The 20,199-nt window shown below is 35.4% G+C and overlaps 1 protein-coding gene across 2 annotated transcripts in view; it reads left to right on the forward strand.

Moving 5' to 3' along the window:
* Positions 1-20,199, forward strand: part of PDE3A (phosphodiesterase 3A) — a 342,518-nt gene that overhangs the window by 273,911 nt on the left and 48,408 nt on the right. For both annotated transcript variants that reach the window (XM_077170242.1, XM_077170243.1), the window contains exons 3-5: positions 3,770-4,027; positions 6,116-6,270; positions 11,143-11,267. In XM_077170242.1, coding sequence (XP_077026357.1) covers positions 3,770-4,027; positions 6,116-6,270; positions 11,143-11,267 — 538 coding nt within the window. The remainder of the gene's footprint in view (positions 1-3,769; positions 4,028-6,115; positions 6,271-11,142; positions 11,268-20,199) is intronic.

A 20,199-nucleotide genomic window follows, 5' to 3' on the forward strand; every position in this document is an offset into this window, starting at 1 on the left:
AGACTCAACTGCGGTTTTGCACTTAGTATACTTGTTTCTACACTCAAAGATGATTCCAGGCTGTTATTTTAAGACTTTCCTTTAAAGTGGCTTTTGTATAAACTTAACCTTTAGTGTTTATTATCATTATCTAAGATTTCACCAGTTAAGTGAAGTATTTCTCTGCATATCATTTGGTACACCTAGAAATTTGATTATATTCTAAATTTCAATTGTTCTACATGTTAAATCAAATGATGAAAAAATTCTATCATCAACCACAACCCCTGTGCCCTCAAATTCTTTACCAGTGGCTCTCTTGTCTTTATATTTGCCAACCATTTACTGAAATAGCAACTAGCCTATCTTTCAGTCTTTCAGCATTTCATGTGTGGTTAGTCTTGGTGGTTTCATGACAAACAAATCTGATCATTGGTTTTAGATTTCATGCTTCATTGAAGACTTTAGTTTTTTGAGCCTAAAAGTAGTGGTAACTTGCATTTGATGCAACTCTTGGTTTTTTCAGCATAAAATTGTTAACTTTGGTTTCTTAGCCAATTCCAGTACAGGTAATTTGCTTCTTTATGTCTTGAATGCTGGTTTTGTTTTCATTCAATTTCAATGAAATTTTTCATTGGTTTCAAAAAGCTCAGCATAAGTGACGTTGCATCTATAATGGGTTTATTTTCTTAATTCATATTGTACTATCATAGCTTTGAAAAGATGTATTTTTCGGTTCTATTTTTATTTTAAAGTTACATTTTACATTTTTAGTATTTTTGTTTTTCTGGGTGCAAATAATACATGCGTTGCTTAGAAAAAAAAGAAAAATGTATTATAAAAAAGATATAACATTAGAGAATTATAAAAAGGACTTGGCTTGTCACTTATAATCCATTTTAAAATTATAATCCTAATTATAGTTCTAATTGTCAATGGGCATGTTCTAACTTTATCTTCACAATTGTAGATTTTATGTACATTTTGAGAAAACATCTTTAATTATCAATATCTAGAGCATAAAATGTTAATTTATTATCAAAAAGTCTTAAAATGTTATGTCCTGAAAACAGAGTTTCACTTAAGATTTCAATCTTTATGGAAATAGTACAGTAATATGTTAGTTTAGATTAAAATAACATGGTTAGAAATTAACATTACCATTTCTGAGGTTCCCACTGAGTGAGTTTCAAAAGCAAATGAGGACATATTTGAAAATACATGTTTTTAAGAGAGAATCTTAACCTAGTTCAAAGACATTTTCATTAACATTTTGAAACTATATGGGTGCATACATGAAATGTGCATAATTATATATCCTAAAACTATAATAGCGCACTTAAATTATCATGTCATTTCATAATGGATGTTTATGCTTACGAACAGTGGGGAAAATGGGTACAGTGATTAAATAATGCATTAAATAATTACAGGTATATTTAGAAACATAAAATGAAAAAGTTCGTTTCAGTGCACTTGTTCAGCACTTGAGCTATTTACAGACTGCCATTTCTACTCCCCAGTGCTCTGATTTTGGAAAGTTATTTCTGAAATGAAGTTCATAAGAGTGCCTACCCTGTAAACATATGCTAATAAATATCAATTGTCATTGTTATTACTAAGGTTATTGTTATTCTGTTGGTAAAACTGCTCTGTGTGATAACCTTTACAGAATAATTTATCCATCACATAGTTATTTAAGATATATTCATGAATGGTGGGTATTTTGTAATTACTGTATTTTTCCAATTACAAGTATGTTCAGCCTTTCTATGCCATTCTTTTCTGCCACTGAACTTTCGTGAGCCTTTTCCCAAGTAATCATTGTATATCTACACAAATATTTTAAACAAGTACAAAATGCTTTATAATATAATTATATTAAAACTTTTTAAAACAATTTTTCTACTGACATACATTTAGTGTTTTTTTTAAATCAGAACACTGTTATAACCATTTGTGTCCTTGCCTTTGTATTTTTATATATTTCCAGAAGCATTTCTTTAGGTTAGGCATCTAACTTGTTTTGCTGAATTATTGCGTGTGTGTGTGTATATTAAAAATTAATATACTCAGCATAATTTTCTTCCAAAATATTGGACTGTTTTACATTCATGCTACCATTAAAGGGACTGTTATTTTCCTTATACCATCTCTTATGCTTGGAGTTCTCAATCTTTCATTATCTTGCCAATTTGCCAAGCTAAAAAGTTTCCATTATGTTAAGTTGCATTTTAGGTTTCATGTAGGTAAGAAACTTTATATGCTTGATTATTTACATTTTCTTTGACTTGCCACTTCATTCCTTTTATCCAATATCATCATCTTTTGGTTTTCTTAGGAGTCCTTTATTTGGATGTCTTTTGTCCTCTCTGTTTGCCAAATCTTTTCTCACAGACTGTCTTTTATCTTTGCTTATGGTGTATTTTCCAATATAGAAGTTTACATCTTTAATTTTTTCTCAGTGGTTTCTGCATTCATATTGATTTTTAAAAGTCTTCCTAATAATTTCAAGTTCATAAAGCAGCCCCCCATATTTTCTTTTATCAATCTTACTCTTTTATACATTTAAACGTTTAATCTCTGTGCAGTTTATTTTTATATCTGCTGTGAGACGCTGATCAAAACTTTATTTTCTTCCAAATAGCCAAACTGCCTAATTGCTTCTTATTGAAAAATTCCAGAACTGTTGTTACTAGTGTCATTCTCATTATGAACCCCAAATTGCCAGCACAATATTGAATGCTTTCTATATGTTATCTCTTTTAATTATTGTAACTACCTTCTGAGGTCACGACTAGTATCACTGCATCCATTTTACATATGGTTAAATCACAGCACAAGGGCTTAGGAACTTGCCAAAGACAGAGCAGCTAGGCAGTAGTAGTCAGGAGTCAGGGTTTGTATGTAAGTAGCTTAATTCCACAGCCTCTCCTCCCAATCAGAAACTGGGTTACACTATTTAAATTTATATGGGCTCCTTGTACTTCATGCAGTGACAACATTCCGCTGTTAAAAGGCTTCTCTCTGTCTTGTCCTGAGACTTCATCTACCTGTTGGCCTTAATTCTGCCTCTTCTCACTCTTATGCTCACTTCTTCCCGCTTGTCTTCTCTCTTGATCGGCAGTGTGGGAAACATTCCTGTCCCGTTTTTTATGTTCTTCATTTGTTCATTAAATATAGGGTAATGACTGATTCTCACAGGCCATGTGGCAGAGCATACCTGGCTTGCACAAAATTTTGGGACTGAAATCTCTGTTCTTATCAACCACAAGAAGACAGACAGCTAGTGAACATGAATTGAATTGCTTTTTGTGTCTTTCTCTATTATTAGTCGAATAATTCAAAAACATCAGGCTCAAGTATCACATTAAAATACTACTAAAATTTAAATTATTTTGTCTGTAAAGCTACTTTCAGAATTAGATCTCTAAATAATATTAATATAAAATGTTGAGCTCTTCACAAGGAGCAATTGATAGGAACTTTTTCCCAGTTCTCTGAAACTTGTCTTTTTTAGGCTAATGTTTAGCTTTATCTTCTCTTTGAATATGTTGCACCTTTCCTCGTGTTCTAGTATTAAAAAAATATGTCATGGACATACAAAGGTTGAAAGCCGTGGGCTAGAGACTTGGCAAATTTGGAGACAGAAATGCAATTTGAATTTTACTGTAATGGAAGCACTGCAGTCAACTTGGTTAACTTTTCACTGAAAAAAAGAAAAGTTGATTATCTGTGGCTCCGGGATCGGGCCTTTTCTACCTGACCTTTTGTCCGTTTGGTATCTCAGTCTTCAGGAACCAGCATCACCGTGGATATTGCCGTGATGGGCGAGGCTCATGGCCTCATCACCGACCTCCTGGCAGACCCGTCTCTGCCCCCGAATGTGTGCACGTCCTTGCGGGCCGTGAGCAACCTGCTCAGCACCCAGCTCACCTTGCAGGCGATGCACAAGCCCAGAGTGAGTCCCGTCGCCTCCCTTAGTGAGAACTACGCCTGTTCTGACTCTGAAGAAAGCTCTGAGAAAGACAAGCTCACTATTCCCAAGGTAGGTATTGACAGCGCTCTCTGGAAAGGTTGAAACACTTTCTTTCAGTCTCTTTCCAGCCACTCACTCAAACCCGCGTACTGATTCCTATCAGTGACCCAGTGAGGATGTGTTGATTTTGGTGGCAAAAGTAATAAAACTCTAAACATAAGGAAACACTTTTGTCCTTAAAACTTAAGGGCTGTCTGTAAATAGAAGCCTCCATTACCTTCTTTATTCAGCTCTCCAGGATGTTTTTATTGAGTGCTTTCTATGAGCTGGATCCTGGTCTAGGTTCTAGGATATCATGGGAGAAAACAGACAAGAATCTTTGCTAGGGTGGTTTCTGATTGTAAACCATTGCTTTCTCAAACTCAGGCTTCCTTTGCTCTTTGATTTCTTAGTATGGTATCCTTCATAGACCCCACACAGATTTTCCGAACCTAACCAGTCTTTAATAAGAATAGTTTGTGTGACTGTAGATTATTTGAAGTGAAAGATGGCCTCAGTGATTTATATAATTCCTACTTTTTTTCATATAGAATATGAGAGCTTTATGAAAGTAAACTGAAGACTCAAGTTCTGCAGTAGGGATAAACTCCTGTGGTCACTTCAGACCTCATTTATTAGTGGGAAACTAGTCATACTAAAGACTAAAAAGACTAAGAATTTAGGTGGTTTCTGGTACACCCAGCATGGCTATTTATTTATTAGACAAGCAGCTTACCTCCTTGAGCTGGTGGTCAGTCAGTAACATCCACACTCTTGCAATTGTGAGTTCCTGACCCAAGAATATCATCCTAACAGCCTTGTCAATTAGGTATTTACATGGTTTTCCCTTCTACAATGGGCTTTTCTGAAAAAGATATGCTTTAGCATGATAGGACATTAAAAAATTGAAGAGAGAGAGATTAACTGGATTCCTCTGAGGTCTCAAAAGAGACTTGAGGTCAGTGACAGATTCAGGGCAAGAATGTTGACATTTTCCAGTGCTTGGCCATATCTCTTCCTATCAAAAGATCTCCTAAGATGCATATTCTGATCTTTAAGAGATACAGGAAACTGTTTAGTATCAGAGCTATTTTTGAATCCAAAGGTGCCATATACTTACTTCACTTCTCAAAATTTTTTACCATCTTTGGAAGAGCAGAATATGTCTTTGTAAACCAGATCTGCCCAGTTGATCTCCTAGGAGTAATTAGCCACACATAAAAGTGCATTGATGTTGCGTGCACGGGTGGTTCAGTGGTAGAATGCTTGCCTTCCATGTGGGAAACCTGGGTTCGATTCCCGAACTATGCACCTTAAAAAAAAAAGTGCGTTGATGTTCTAACCATTATGACCATTGCTGAAATCATATTAGGAGAATCCCTCCACTTTAATTTTTAAGGTTAAGAGTACACTTTAGAATGCTGTTGCTCATCCTAGGGAGCCCAGAATCTTGCCATAGTGCTGCTGATGTTAATAGCCTGCTTAGGATATGGTGGAAGAAGAAACAATAAAGGGGAGAACTGGTGAACCAGCAAGGTCTTCTGTCAAGAGGAGTTAGTACTGATGATGTTACTCATATCCCTGATGTCTAAGTCACATTTATAACAAGAGAAATGCAACATTTCATGAAAAAGAGTTAAGCTCTTATACTTAACCCCTATCATTTTGAAATTAAAAATTAAAATGTAATCAGTAAACACTTGAGTGCATAAACTATTGAGTAAGATGATATAACTTAATCCACACCCTAAACAAGTAACTTTTCAGGAAACTTGTCTGCCCATAATAATAAACATGATTTGTGTAAGTAGGTATATAAATCCTATAAAGTTATCCCATGGGCAATCAACTCTCATTTCTAAAATCCCATATTTGTATAAACATTGAAACAAAACCCCAAAAATATTATTTGTAAATATTCATTCATTTCAGCCAGAGATTGGCCAAATTCAGTTCTTATATTGAATTTCTTAGTACCCAACATTTAAATGGGCTATATTCAACCAATATAGCTTAATTAATATACTTTTAATTGAAAACCAGACCCCTTCCATTATGTTATGAACAATTTAAGTGTAAAATATGCTTGGTAATAAAATCAACACTCCTTCATCCTAGCGCCTGAGAAAGAATTTGCCCACTGGACTGTTGAGACGAGTTTCATCTACTTGGACAACCACCACCTCAGCCACAGGTCTGCCCACCTTGGAGCCTGCACCAGTAAGGAGGGACCGTAGTGCCAGCATCAAACTACCTGAAGCAGCGTCCTCCAGGTTAGGCAATGCTCCTGCTAGCTTCGTGTCTCTTAGGGAAGTTTCTAACCGAAAAAGAGTTATAAATTTCAGGGGGGGGAGGAAGGTGAAGAATAGGTTGGAGGCCAGTTATGGAAATGGAAAATGTGCATCATTTAAAATGCAGAATAGTATGGGGGTTCACATCAGGTGTGTTGGCTTCAGTTCTGTTGCATGACCTCAGATGGACAGGAGAAGTCGAGGTGATTTCTGCCAGCTTGACCTTACATGGGGAGTGGAGCCCTGAACGAAGGTAGGCTAGATTTTACTTACAGGATTGAGACCCACACGGAGACCCTGAAATCAAAGGCATCCAGCCTGACACTTGTCGTTGACTTAGATCTCTCTAGCTACCCTGAAGAGCATGTAGATCATGATCCTAAGAGCACTTACATATATTCAAACATGAGATCATTTAAACTTCATTTAGTATTTTAATTCCAATGTTACAAAATGACTTCAAAGCCAGACTTACCAAAGCTAAATAAAAGGTAATGTTAAGATCTAGAACCAATTTTGAAGAATATGTCGAATGTAAGAGGTACTTTTAGTAGGGAACTATTGCGTTTGTCTTCTGTTTATGATGAAATTAGCATACTTTACATGAATTCAATAATGGTGAGAACGCTTACCGTATGATTTCAGATTTTTGAAACATGTATATCAGTTTCATTAATGGTCTCATGACTGAAAAATAGCCACATTTTTAGTGGACTACATAATGGCAGTATCAGGAGTGACTTTCTCCTGACTTTGGCCTTAAATATAAATAAGTCACCAAAATGAGGTTGACAGAGAAATGGAAACCTTTCAAAGCATAAGAATTTAATGGCTGCTAACTTTTCATGCTTTCTTGATTAAAAATATGTTTAATTGGTTATTTCCACATTGATGTCCATGGTCTAATAATCCTAAGGAGGCAGATGTAAACTAGTATAATTCTTTCATATATCAGTGTAATCCCCCTCCATCTTATTACCTGGGCTTTTGGAAAATTTCTAATCACAACCACAGGAGGACCTTACCCAATCTGTTTCATAAACATTCCCTAAAGTTTGAAATTATAGATCATTGGTAATATTTTCCCCTGGAAATATTGGCCACTGTTAATTTTTGCAGCAGCAAATACTGTTAAATGGTATTTAATAGTATTATACTTATATATTTGATACTCAAGAAAATCAGCTATGTTCTCAATGTAAATTGTCAGAGAGGCCCCTGTGTTACCCACACACCTGCCACATTTCCTACTGTCTAGGGCTCTGTGGCTTTCTTTCTTTAGAATGACTCCACTAAAAATATGTTCAGAGATTCTCAATGCCTTCTTTCTTTTTATTATTCTTTGTTACTTCTGGTCAAATCTCTTTTTCTTCTATCCTCCCTTCTTAGTCAATAAAAAGCAATTGGGGCCTGAAATTGAAATAATGAAGAGGAAGACATTCCAAATAGCTTTTGTGAGTTTATCATCCTTTTAAAGATCCTGTCATTCTGCTCTATGAACTAAATGCTCATACTCAAATAAATTCAGAAGGCACAAAGAACAGCATATACTCTCCATTCGTTCTAAATACTCATGGATATCTTGCTTGGGTATACTTTTTCACCCAAAATTACTATTCTTTAATTTCATAGTCCTGTAAAAAAATCCTGATAGTAATGCAACTTTTTTCAGCATTATAAAGAAATGAAATTCCTTTGGAACGGAGTTATAGCCCCTTAAAGGAAAACCATATATAATTAAGTGGCAATAGTGTCACTATTAATACAACTAGTTTTGGTTGGATCATTCTTTATAGTGGGTGAAAGAAGTAAAAAGATGACACAGGTGGTCTCCAGCCCTGATTACAAACTAAAGGTAAAGCCCTCTTTGCTCAGCAAACCTGTTTCTGAAACTGCTGATTGATTTCAAAACTCATTTGAGTTTTAGCCCTTGTAAGTTTTATTTCTTTCCTTCTATATTTATTCTTTGATTGACACTCTTTGAGAGCTGAAGTGATCAAAAGGAGAACAATAATTGGAAGTGAAGATTAGAAACCAACCCACAGCTTGCATCCCTTTAGTTATAGAGCTAAATAATTTTCTCCTGGGTAATTTTATAGCCTGGTAGAAAGGTACTGGGCCAATATCAGAAGGATCTTGGCTCTACCAAGAGAAGCAAGTTATTATCTGCCTGAGCCTCCATAACCACTATAAGGTATCATTAGGAAAAGGGGGAACTACTGTACTCAAGAGGTAAATTAGATGGAAGACTACTTGTAAGTACTTTAAAAAATAGGCTTGAAAAAAATGGAAAAGGCTGAAGTAAATCTTAATCTAAATAATTCCAAGTCTATCTTGGAACTGGCCTCTGTCTCTATATATAAGGCAGAAAGGAGGCTGTAAAGTCTGTTGAAGAAACTGTTTAATAGAAATTGTTTCTTTCAGAAACTGGGGTGAGGTTGTTATAAAATTTGCCTTTTAGAGAGGAGGGTTCAAATTTTCCACCATAGACACACGGACAATCTTCCTTTGTTGTGTCAGAACGAGGAAGCCAAGCATTGGTTTCCCCAAGCTGTTTTCCTCTCCAGAATCCAAATTAGTACATATTCCTAAGATCTAAACAGCTAAGAGAAAATACAGGTCAGTGCAAAGCTAAAAGTTATTGTGAAGATCCCACAAAGTAATACATTTGAAAGTGCATGTAAACTAATATGTTAGTATAGTATGATTGATTATATTGAGAATAAGATATAGATATGGCTATGATTTTATTTATCTTGAAATTCATTAAATCCTCCTACTTTAAAGGTACTCTACATATCACTGTTCAAAATCTTTCAAAATAGCACATTTTAAATATTTTTATTTGAAAAAAATCAAACCACAGTAGACAGTTTTGAACTAGTCTTCATAATTTATCTCTTTGAGATATTAAAAAATCAATCCAGTTAATGTTGAGGGCTTGCTTTTTTTAAAAGAACTACTTAGAAATGTAATAACCCATTTATTGTATGTGCTAAGAAATGAAAAATACCTGGGGCATACAAACACTATACAAAATATATTCACAGTAGATCTTATGTCAGTTAAGCATACAAGAAGAGTTGAAAGGGAACAGTGCTAAAAGGGAACAGTTAATGGATTTATCTTTTTCAGATCCAAAATTTACTTTTGTTTTTTTGTTTTCTTGTTTCTAAAATTCCAAGCATTTGTGAAATGCCTAGGAAGAGATTTCCAAGAAGGTCATGGAACAAATGTTATTTTGTATGCTTTCTTTAACTGTATTTAATAATTGCTGAAGTTCATTCGCATCTCATATGTCTCCCTTATGATATATTTTGTAAACTGCTATTTTAAGTAAGGAGAAAGAATGATAATTTTAAATGGCTGGATCAACAGTTGAAGAAAAATCTCTCTGAAAATTAAAAGAGCAGGAGAAATGAGATAATGCAAGAAGTCAGAGTATGAAATAAGACTCAACACAAATTATAGTTTTTACCCAGTGCTAAATTTTCTAATAATCAAAGGATACAGGCAATAATAAGCACAAACTTAGCATTCTTCCCTTTAGAGGTTTGAGATAATTATTGCATCTCCCTAAAAGTGCTTTTATTTCATGTTAGGTTATGTTCTGGTTTGAATTTAATATGCAGGTTTTAAGTAATGCATACCTAATGCTGCCTTCACAAAGGGAGCCATTTTCCTCATGGAACATCTCCAAATTATACTTCATTAATTATACCACTTACATGTCACCCTCCAACCATTTGTGTTCCCATAATTTCATCAATTTCAGGTTAATTTGCAATAAGTCACCCAAATCGACAAGGTATATCCTGCACACTCAGTGCCAACTTAAGATTGGCAAACGGTCAAATTGTCAAATTAGACTTATACAAATTATAGATTTTATTAGGTACCAAATGTATTAAAAGTTCAAAGGATACCAGTCTTAGCAAAACACAGACAGCCCAAGCATTTTTCTTTTGGAGCAGCCCAAGATCATCAGCACAACTCCCTAAATTCCTTTCTCTCCCACACTGGTTCTGGTTCAGATTTAACATGTAAGGTTTTGAGCAATGCATGCAGAAAAATTTTGGCTTGGAACAACTCCAAAATTTATATACCATTAATTACATGACTTATTTCTAGCCCAACTCCCTCATAGATCTATTCATTCCAGGTTTATTTATTGTAAACAACCTAGAAAGGAGGTACATCATACTAAAAGTATTCCACAGATGAATACTCTCTGTTACCTTGTTTCTAGTAAATACCATTAGCAGCAGGTTTATCATTAATATATTTATAAGAGTGAACTTTCCAGAGTTCACCAGCAAAGAGAAACAATATGCTAAAGTCCTGTTGCTAAGCTTCTACTTCACAATTCTGCAAAACACATTGTCATTAACTGATTTTATGAGAATCTAACATTTAAACATAAATATAACAAGAATAATAAATAATATCAAGCACCGAAGGAAGCATCGTGACAGTCATAACTGACCCAAATCTGTCTACATTTTAACCACTTAATCTGCAACGTTCTTTTAGGAAGTCTATGAGATCCATAATCATAGAAATAGAAGTAGGTTAGCTGAGTTTTTTTATTCCTATTAATTGCATACATAGGAATGTTATCTTTCCTCTTTTGTTAAACCAGTAGCTTGATGAGTGACTGTTTTATCTCTACAAGAGATATTGAGCTTAGAGGACCTTTTTTCCCCACTTAGAAATGAAGTGGGTTTGACATTGAAACGGAGCCAATACAGATTGGCAAGTCTATTATGGAAGTGATGCTTGAGCTCTGGCAAGACTTGCTCTAATAACTGATGAGTAATTTTATTCATTTTTCTTTATATCCTGTCTGTACAGTGCTGTTGGTCCTGATTCTTGGAATAACCCAGTGATGACGACCCTCACTAAGAGCAAATCCTTCTCTTCTTCCTATGCTCTTTCTCCAGCTAACTACGTAAAGGCTAAAAAGCAAAATCGACTAGGTAAGCAACAATTTGGGAGAAGACCTCCTTCCTTCTCTCACTGAACTTACATTTTAGTGGCAAATACTGACAAGTCAGTAGCTATTAATTGGTTATGCTGTCATGTAATGAACCATCTTAAGTGTTGAAATAAGAGTCTGAAGGCACTCTACACTGAGTGACTTTGGTTTGTCTGTTCTGAAAAGAAAAAGCCTCAATCGCCAATTAGTTACCTAAATTCCCATGAATTGTGATGATATCTGTTCTTTCAAGGTTGCTGTACCAAATTACCTATCTTGACCTTACTGCATAAATGGGAAATCCTTGTCACCATTGAGGGTAATTTCCAGAAGCTTCATCTTTTACTATATGTGCTAATAGTGCACTTTCAAAATTTCAATTTTATTTTTAATATTTATTAAAAGAAAGTGTTTTTTTCAGGAGTATAGCATGCATATGAGTTCAAGAAAATACTGCATTTATTATCATTATTATAATTTTTTTCCAAATAAATCCTTTATGTCACCCATTCCCCCAAAATATATACATGCTGAAAAGAAGAGGTATTTAAATTGAAGAAATTACAATTCAGAATCTTTGAGAACTTGTTGATAAAGTCCACAGTCAGAAACCATAATACCCCAACAATATTAGGGATAGATTTACCTTCCTTCACAAAGGTACAATTACTGAAATTTTTATATGAATTCTCCCATCCAGAATCTCACATCTAACAACTGCAAGGGGATTTCCAGGTTGTAGTCAGTGTATCATATATACTACTAAACAGCAGCATTTCACTTTCCTAAAGCTTTGTTTTCTCAACAAATATTTGTAATATATTTGGTGCATGGGTGGTTCAGTGGAAGAATGCTCACCTTCCATGCAGGAAACCCAGGTTTGTTTCCTGGACCATGGACCTCCCTGCCCCCCCAAAAAAAAAAAAAAATATATATATATATATACATATATATATATTTGTAGTATAGTCGTTGTCTCAGACATTGAACTAATTTCAAGCATATGACAATGATTAATACTGACCTTATTCCTTTTTCACAGAATTTATTTTTTAGTGGAGAATATTGACAAATCAGTAGCTATTACTGTACAGTGTATTACATAAATGTGGGAAGACTTTCAAATGATGAAAGAGAAGAAAAGAGATACAGAAGGCAAAGAGCGGGTTTGCAACATATTGAGAGAGAACTTGTATAAATTAAGATTATAAATTGCTTGAAAGGCTGACAAGCAGGAAGGGAAGGATACTGGAGATGAAAACCAATATGCAGACAGAGGCCAGATGGTGCAGGGCCTGGTGAGCTATGATAAGCAGTTTGGATATCAATTAATAACAAGGTTTTAGGCAGGAATGTGAAATGATTTTAGGGAATATTACATCATTCAGTTATGACTTGTGCTCAGATTGTGATACAGTTTTTGCAAGATTCTTTCTGTGTCTTGATTGCCTCCTTTCCTAGAGTCCCAGTTGAGAGCTTGCCTGGGTGTTTACTGTGACTCTCATTCTTGGACTTCTCCAAACTTCATTTTCTCAGTACTGCAGAAAACTGTTGTTATTTTCAGTAGCTTCCCACCTTCCTACCATGGATTTCAAAGCTCAACTGACTCTATTTCCAATAATCAAGGTGGTATGATATTCCCATGAGTTAACTGTGGAGACATGCAAAATATCCCCATTGGATATGGCCACTCAAATGCTTATAAGAGCCATGGCTCTGGGTGAGAGTGTATTGACACATTAACATGGTTTGGGGAGTTAAAACATATAATGATAATTGGATGGTTGCTACCAAATATGCTAGATGCCGTTGTTGAAGGAATGAGCTCATGGCTTCAAATTCCCAGGTTAAGCACTGATTGAAGGACATGAAATTTCTTTGTGTGCCCTGAGAGATAACCTTATTTCATGTAGCCACAGGCTTGAGACTTCTGAAAACCATACCTGGAATCTCATGCTGCAGGTGGCTGAATTACAACATGAGTTTGAATTCCCGGTCTTGCAGGGTATCTGCTGTAAAGGTGAAGGCACTAATTGGAAAGGAATGGGATCCTAAAAATTGGAATAGAAATAAATGGGCTGATAATAATTACAGTGGGGACATTAAAACCTAGATTCTCCTGAATCTTCTTTGCCAGATGAACCTTTACTGGTTTGCCCTGAAAATCAGCCACCCAATCTCCAGTTTGTCCTAAAGAATCAGTGTCCATCCTTCTCAGGTGGAGGACTGAAAATAATAACCCTGTTACATTTGATAAACCTATAACCACCTCCCTTGAGGAAACAGCCCTCACAGCTCTGTCTGAAGATGTTAATCCTGTTCAACCAGATGAAACCATAATGGAATATCCTGCGGTAATTGGCTTTGAAAGACATGTCTGATTCTTCTTATGGCCCACTCCCACCACTATTTTTTTTCCTCCCAGACCTAGAACTAGACTGAAGTCCCAATAGGCCCTAAAAGGTAAGGTACAAATTGTCACCCACGAGGGGGTACACTGTACTCCAAAATAAGTGCATGATTTTTCCAATTTATATAGACAGGAATCAGGGGAATATGTGTGGGGATGGATATTATGGGTGTGGGATAATGATGTAAGGGACTGGATCAGGCTGAATGTATTGACATGGACCCACTAAACAGAGGTTGATTCTGATTCAACATTGTAGCTCAAGTGGTTATAAAGGGCTCTAACCATTTATCTGGGTAGCCAAAAGATGGCTGTGGTGGCTTGAAGCTGTATCCCAGAAAACATGTACTTACATTTAATCCATTCCTGTGGTTGTGAACCCAGTGTGAGTAGGGCCTTTTGATGAGGTTATGTCAGTAAAGGTGTAGCCCACCTTAATCAGGATAAGTTTTGATCCTATTATTATAGTCTTTTATAAGAAGAGTAAAATTTAGACAGACAGAGAGAAAGCCACAGAGGGATTAGCCAGAAGCTGTACATTAGTGGAACCCAGAAGAGAAGGGAGAGACTTCCATAAAAATGACCATGTGACAAGCTAAAGACCAAGTATCAGTGGCAGCCAGCACCAGACCACTATGGTTTTGGGGGAGAAAGCATTTCCTTAATGATGTCTTCATTTGGACTTTCTTGTAAACTCAGAAACTTAAGCTAATAAATTCCCATTGGTTAAGCCAACTCTTTGCATGTACCTGCTTGAGCAGCCCAGGAAACTAAACAGTGACCTATATTGCCTGAAACTGAAATGCCAAAACTTTCCCAGTTTAATGTGGGTGAGGGTAACCAAAGGCTTAGAGAGATTGGAATGTAAGGGTAAATTGATCATGTAAAACCTTCTTACCTATCCCTCCTCTAGTACCAAATCCGTATTAGTCCAGGATCTCCAGGGAAACAGAACCGTCAGGGCATATGTAATGTAAATATTATGATATTTATTACAGGAATTTACTCACATCATTGTGGGCATGGGCAAGTTCAAATTCATAAGACAGGTCACAAGCTGGAAACTGTTGGTTTTCAATGAATTCCCTTAGAGATGCTGGCTCAAGTAGAGATGGAGATTCTTCCATCTAGTTGCTGAAATTTTTTCTTCTTCTTTTAATGCCTTCAACTGATTGGATGAGACTTCTCTCCTTGCTGAAGGCAATCTCCTTAGTTTATTGTAGATATAATCAGCCATAGATGTAATCAAATTATAGATAAGGTAAATCCACAAAGTATCCTCACAAACAGTCAGGCCAGTGCTTGCTTGACTAAGCAACTAGACCTAGCCAAGTTGACACATAAACTTTTAAGTATCACAGGATCTCACCAGAATTAAAATATTCTGTGCAACAAAGGAAATTATCATGAAAATTAAATGACAACCTATACAAAGGGAGAAAATATTTGGAAACTACATATCCAATAAAGGTTTGATATCCAAAATATATAAACTCAACAACAAAATGACCAACAACCCAATTTAAAAATGAACAAAAGACTTGAGTGAACATTTCTCCAAAAAAGATATACAGATGGCTAATACGCACATGGCTTTTGTTCATGTCACTAGCCATTTGGGAAATGCAAATCAAAAGTATAATGAGATACCATTTCACATCCACTAGAATGATTACTATTTAAAAAATTAAAAATAAACCTTGGAGAGGATGTGGTGAAATAGGAACAGACATTCTTTGGTCGTGGAAATGTAAAATGGTGCAGCTGCTGTGGAAGACAAAGTATATAATTACCACATGACCTGGCAATCCCTCTAGGTATATACCCAAAAGAATTGAAAGCAGGGACTTTAAAAAATATTTTCAAACAATGTTTAAAGCAGTATTATTCCTAATTGTCAAAAGATGGAAGCAAACCAAGTGTCCGTAAATGGGTGGACTGAATGGATAAACAAAATATGGTATATACGTACAATAGAATAGTATTCAGTAGTAGAAAGGAATGAAGTTCTGTTACATACAGCAACATGGCTGAATGTTGAAGACATCATTTTGAGTGAAATAAGCTGGACAGAAAAGGACAAATATTTTATGATCTCCCTGGTATGAAATAATTGGGATAAGCAAATGGATAGAGCTAGAAACTAGAGTATGGATCACCTGTGCTGGAGTTGTGGTAGTTAATCAGGAGTTAATGCTTAAATTGAAGTTTCTTTTTGGGGTCATGGAAAACTTTTGGTAGTGGGTGGTGGTGATGGTAGCAGAGCATCGTGAATATAATGAATAGTGCTGAATTATATATTTGAATATAATTCAATATATTAAATTAAAAGGGGAAATTTTAGGTTGTATATATATTACTAGAATACTTTTTTTAAAAAAAGCATTGGACTGTACAACAAAAACAGTGAACCTTTATGTAAACCATGGACTATAGTTAATAGTCCAATTGTGAAAGTGTTCTTTCAATAATTAAAACAAATATGCCACACTAATGCAGAAGTGTACATTAATAGGGTAGTAATTTTAGTACTTTAGTACTTTCTTTATCTGTAAGATCATCTATCTTAATCTATCACCTACTTTGCTTAATTCACTTTAAGTGTAGGAATGAGCAGTTTCATTGAAATCACATTATTGAAAGAAACTGTTAAGAGTAATCTGATTTTTTCAGCAATTGATCTTGACCTCTTTGCTCTTTAGAAATGTTCACTACTATTTTTTTTTACTTAGAAGTTATTCTTAACATTGGAAATAAAACTGAGATTACACCAGGGCCAAGAAAAGGGAAATACAGGCAAATACTTAGATTCGGATTGTTATGAGGGCAAATACAAATGTTCACTCTGTAGTGACATTAATCCGGAATGCCAGTCAGGTGGAGGAACTAAACTTGAGCATTTCACTCCAAACCTGAGTTTCAGAAAGGGACACTAAAATGGTCCTAGGTGGGCTTGACCTCTTGGCTCCCAGCGAGATTATATGCTGAGCATCTCTGGAGGAGATCATCATCAGTCAAGGACGATGAGATCTTCAAAGATGAAGTTCAAACAAATCTTCCAACAGGGATCATTAAACACATAAGGAAGCCTCACGAGTTAGAGTCAACAGAAACAAAAAATTCTTCTAGACCTCTAAAAGGATTAATGTATTTAAATTCTAAAATATCTAAATATTTCATTTAATTTTGAATTTTTAAGTACTTTTATATTTAAAGAAAAATATGGTATCCCAAAATTTAACAGCAATGAGAGAAGATATCATTGCAGAACAGCTAAATGTAACTTCTGGAAATGTAACCAAGAAAATATAATGAATTAAATGGCATAATAGCAAACCGAAGGGAGAATTAGTACACAAGGAGGAGATGTTAAGAAATAACCCAGAGTAGAACATAGATAAGAAATTAGAAACTATAAAAGATTTTAAGATATATGTAAGGATTAGGAACTAAGGTACAGGGCCAAGATGGCAGTGCAGTGAGGTGTCCAATTTAGTTACTCTAGAACAGCTAGCAAATAGCCAGGAATTGTCTAGAACAAATGTTAGAGGGACTTCAATGACCAGACACATATCGAAAACCAGTCTGGAATGGATAGAATGGCTAAAATCCCACACAGAACTGTAAGTCTCCCAGGAGCAGGTTGACAGCCCTCCCCACTGGCACAGCAGGCTTTTTGGATGCACTGAGGGAATAAAGAAGCCCTCTCTGCTACAAGCAAGGAAGGTAGCTCAACCAAACTCAAATTGTGGAATTAATTAACAAATTCAGATTGCTGAATACAAGCTCTGAGCACAGATAAACCTGGAGCAAATAGAAAAGAATCTGGGAGGTTTTGTCTTGACAAAAAGGATGAGGAATTGGCAGGAAAAAAAAAAAGACAAAAGCAGAGCCTTTTGGAGTTGACAAAATACTGGAAAATGGTTGGGCCCCTAGAAAAGGAACACAGAGAGCTGGGTACCAACACCAGCTCTTGATTGGCAAACACCAGGGGCTGGGGTCCAGCTCTGAAAAGGACTTTTTTCCCTCCCTGTTTTTTTGCTTTTATTTTTGTTTTTACTTTATAACAGCCCATTAGATGCAACTACAAGTATTCTCAAGCTTCTGCACTGACCCTAGCAAGGTGGAATTAAGGTATGTCTGAGAGACAAAGTAACTAGTCAGGTAAAGCAGGTAATTCTCTTTAAGTAGTCTCTACTGTGAGCCAGTAAAAGTTGCTCAGCCAAGCTCCACTTGTGTTTTTAATCCCAACAGAGAAGAGACAGGGCTGATGGGGAAAAAAAATTGAAATAAAAAGGAATAAAGATAGATGATTATGGAGTCATGCTCAGAGTCCTGAAAAGCGGCTAAGCCTCAAGAAAGGGCCACACAGACCTGGGAAGCAACTCCAGTTCTTGAATAGAGAAACTTGGGGGTTGAGGCTGGCTCTAGATTTCCCTTTTTTTATTATTGAATAGCCAGCAAGATAGAAATTGGAGCCACAGACCTAGGAAGAGCCTCCCTCTGTTTTTGCCATAAATTATGTAAGATACCTCTGTCATAATTACTTCGGAAGAGATTTTATATGGTAGCATCTTTAGACTTGCTGTCAAAGCAGAGCTGAATGTTTGCAAAATAACCTATGTCTATGCATACTGAATTCAACTGAACAAATGTCTAAACATCTACTGAAAAGAGCAAAAATATCTATCAAAAAGCAGAGAGCTGAACATAGACTGCAGTTTTTGGTCATATTGGTCTCTTGCTTTGAAACTCTTGTTTCCCTGTATTGATGGCTCTTTTGGGTAAATTTAGCTCATTTAGGCATGTCTTATTTGACATGCCTCATTTAGGCGTGTCGTATTTGATCTAATTGACTCTTGACACCCCCTAGTTTTCAGTGAACTATGTGCAAAGGCCTGGGAAAAACTCTTTATTTGGTAATGAGTATAAGCAAATGAAATTTTTTTAAGCATGAGGAGAGTCTGAGGAGGAATTTAAGAAGCAATAGGCAAAAGAGGTGGAAGAAGCAAGCATAAAGTAAAGAATAGAAAAAACTGAAAAATAAATGGCCTGTTTTTAGAGAGGGCTAATGTTTCTGTTCTTTGCATAAATCAAGTAAATGGTATGTACTTGTGTACATAACACAAGTAATGATGTGTTATAATCATTATCAATTGTAAATAGCAGTTTATTTACAATTACGCAGCTACTAGTATAAAATAAATGGAGAAATTACGTAGGAGTCCTTTGGAGCATAAAAAGAGGAGATTTAAATCTAATTTGCATTTTCAAGTTTTCTTTTCTAGTTTATGCCTTGGAGAATGTGAAGCTACCATTAGGCCATTCTGCCTTTAAAATTTCTCAAATTCATACTGTCTTATTTACAGAGTCCCTTCCTGGATTTGTATAAGTTTGGGCTATCTTTTAAAATTATTATAGATATTTAAAAGTTAAACTGAGTTTTTTCTACATTTCCACTGAGAGAGAGTTTAAATTATGGTTTTTTGTTGTTGTTTTTTTGCATTCTCTTTATTTTCTGTTTTGGGAAAATATTAGGGCTGGCCATTTTCCTGTGGGCATGGAAAAGAAGCATTTGTTTACATGTATGCTGATTCCTTTCTTCTTTGATTAAAAATAAACTAAGAGAGTTTTACAGCACAAAATAGATGGATTTACTTAAATTATTTCCCACCAGTATTGTTCATCTTTATTTGTTTGCCCAGAGTTCCTTATGTCTTGATACACATTTTCGCATGCTCTTGGGAACAAGTAATTAAAGAGCAAATTACTCAAAGAATTGGGTTTTAGACTATTTTTCAGGTACATTATACATTTTTCAATTTTAAATGCTTTAATTTTAAATACTTCCTATTAAGGCAGTTTGAATCATACAAGGATTTATATTTCATGAGCTATGTCTTTTTTCTGGGATCTCTTAAGATTGCTCAGTTATAAAGTAAAGATAAATATATTTGAAGGAATGCATGTTTTTCTGAAGCCCTTCACTGATATGTGCGTGTGTTCAATAGAATGTTGGATGAGACCTTAAAAGTCATCAAGTTCGTTCCTCCAACTTTAGACATGAGTACACCTAAAATATCTTAGAAAGTAATGTTTTTTAAGCCTTGCAAAGAAGGCCATTCTTTCCATGTCCTTGGAGTATCGTGTCCCTGTGTCCACAATCATTTCTTTGTAGTTGATCATTTCTAGGAGAAAAAGAATATTTGGTTATTGTCTGCATTTATATCTCTCCAACTATTTGATGACTACTTGTGAATATGTTTAATTTTAGAGGAAGTCATTACCTTCCGCATTCCTGTTTTCTAAATTTTAAGTGAGCTATGATAATACACACCATGAGAAATAGTGGCTTGGTTTTGGACAGAATGAATCTATTTGTTTGTACCTTTTTCTTCTCACCTACAGAATAAAAATATCCCTAGTTCTCATGGTTAGTGCCAAGACCCATGCTTCAGTGTTCAAAAATATGTAGCCTGATGGTGCTACAGAAGCATAGAACTTGTCCCCTGTTGCAGGCTTT

The sequence above is a fragment of the Tamandua tetradactyla genome, chromosome 7, assembly GCF_023851605.1.
Source record: "Tamandua tetradactyla isolate mTamTet1 chromosome 7, mTamTet1.pri, whole genome shotgun sequence".
NCBI classification, from domain to species: domain Eukaryota; kingdom Metazoa; phylum Chordata; class Mammalia; order Pilosa; family Myrmecophagidae; genus Tamandua; species Tamandua tetradactyla.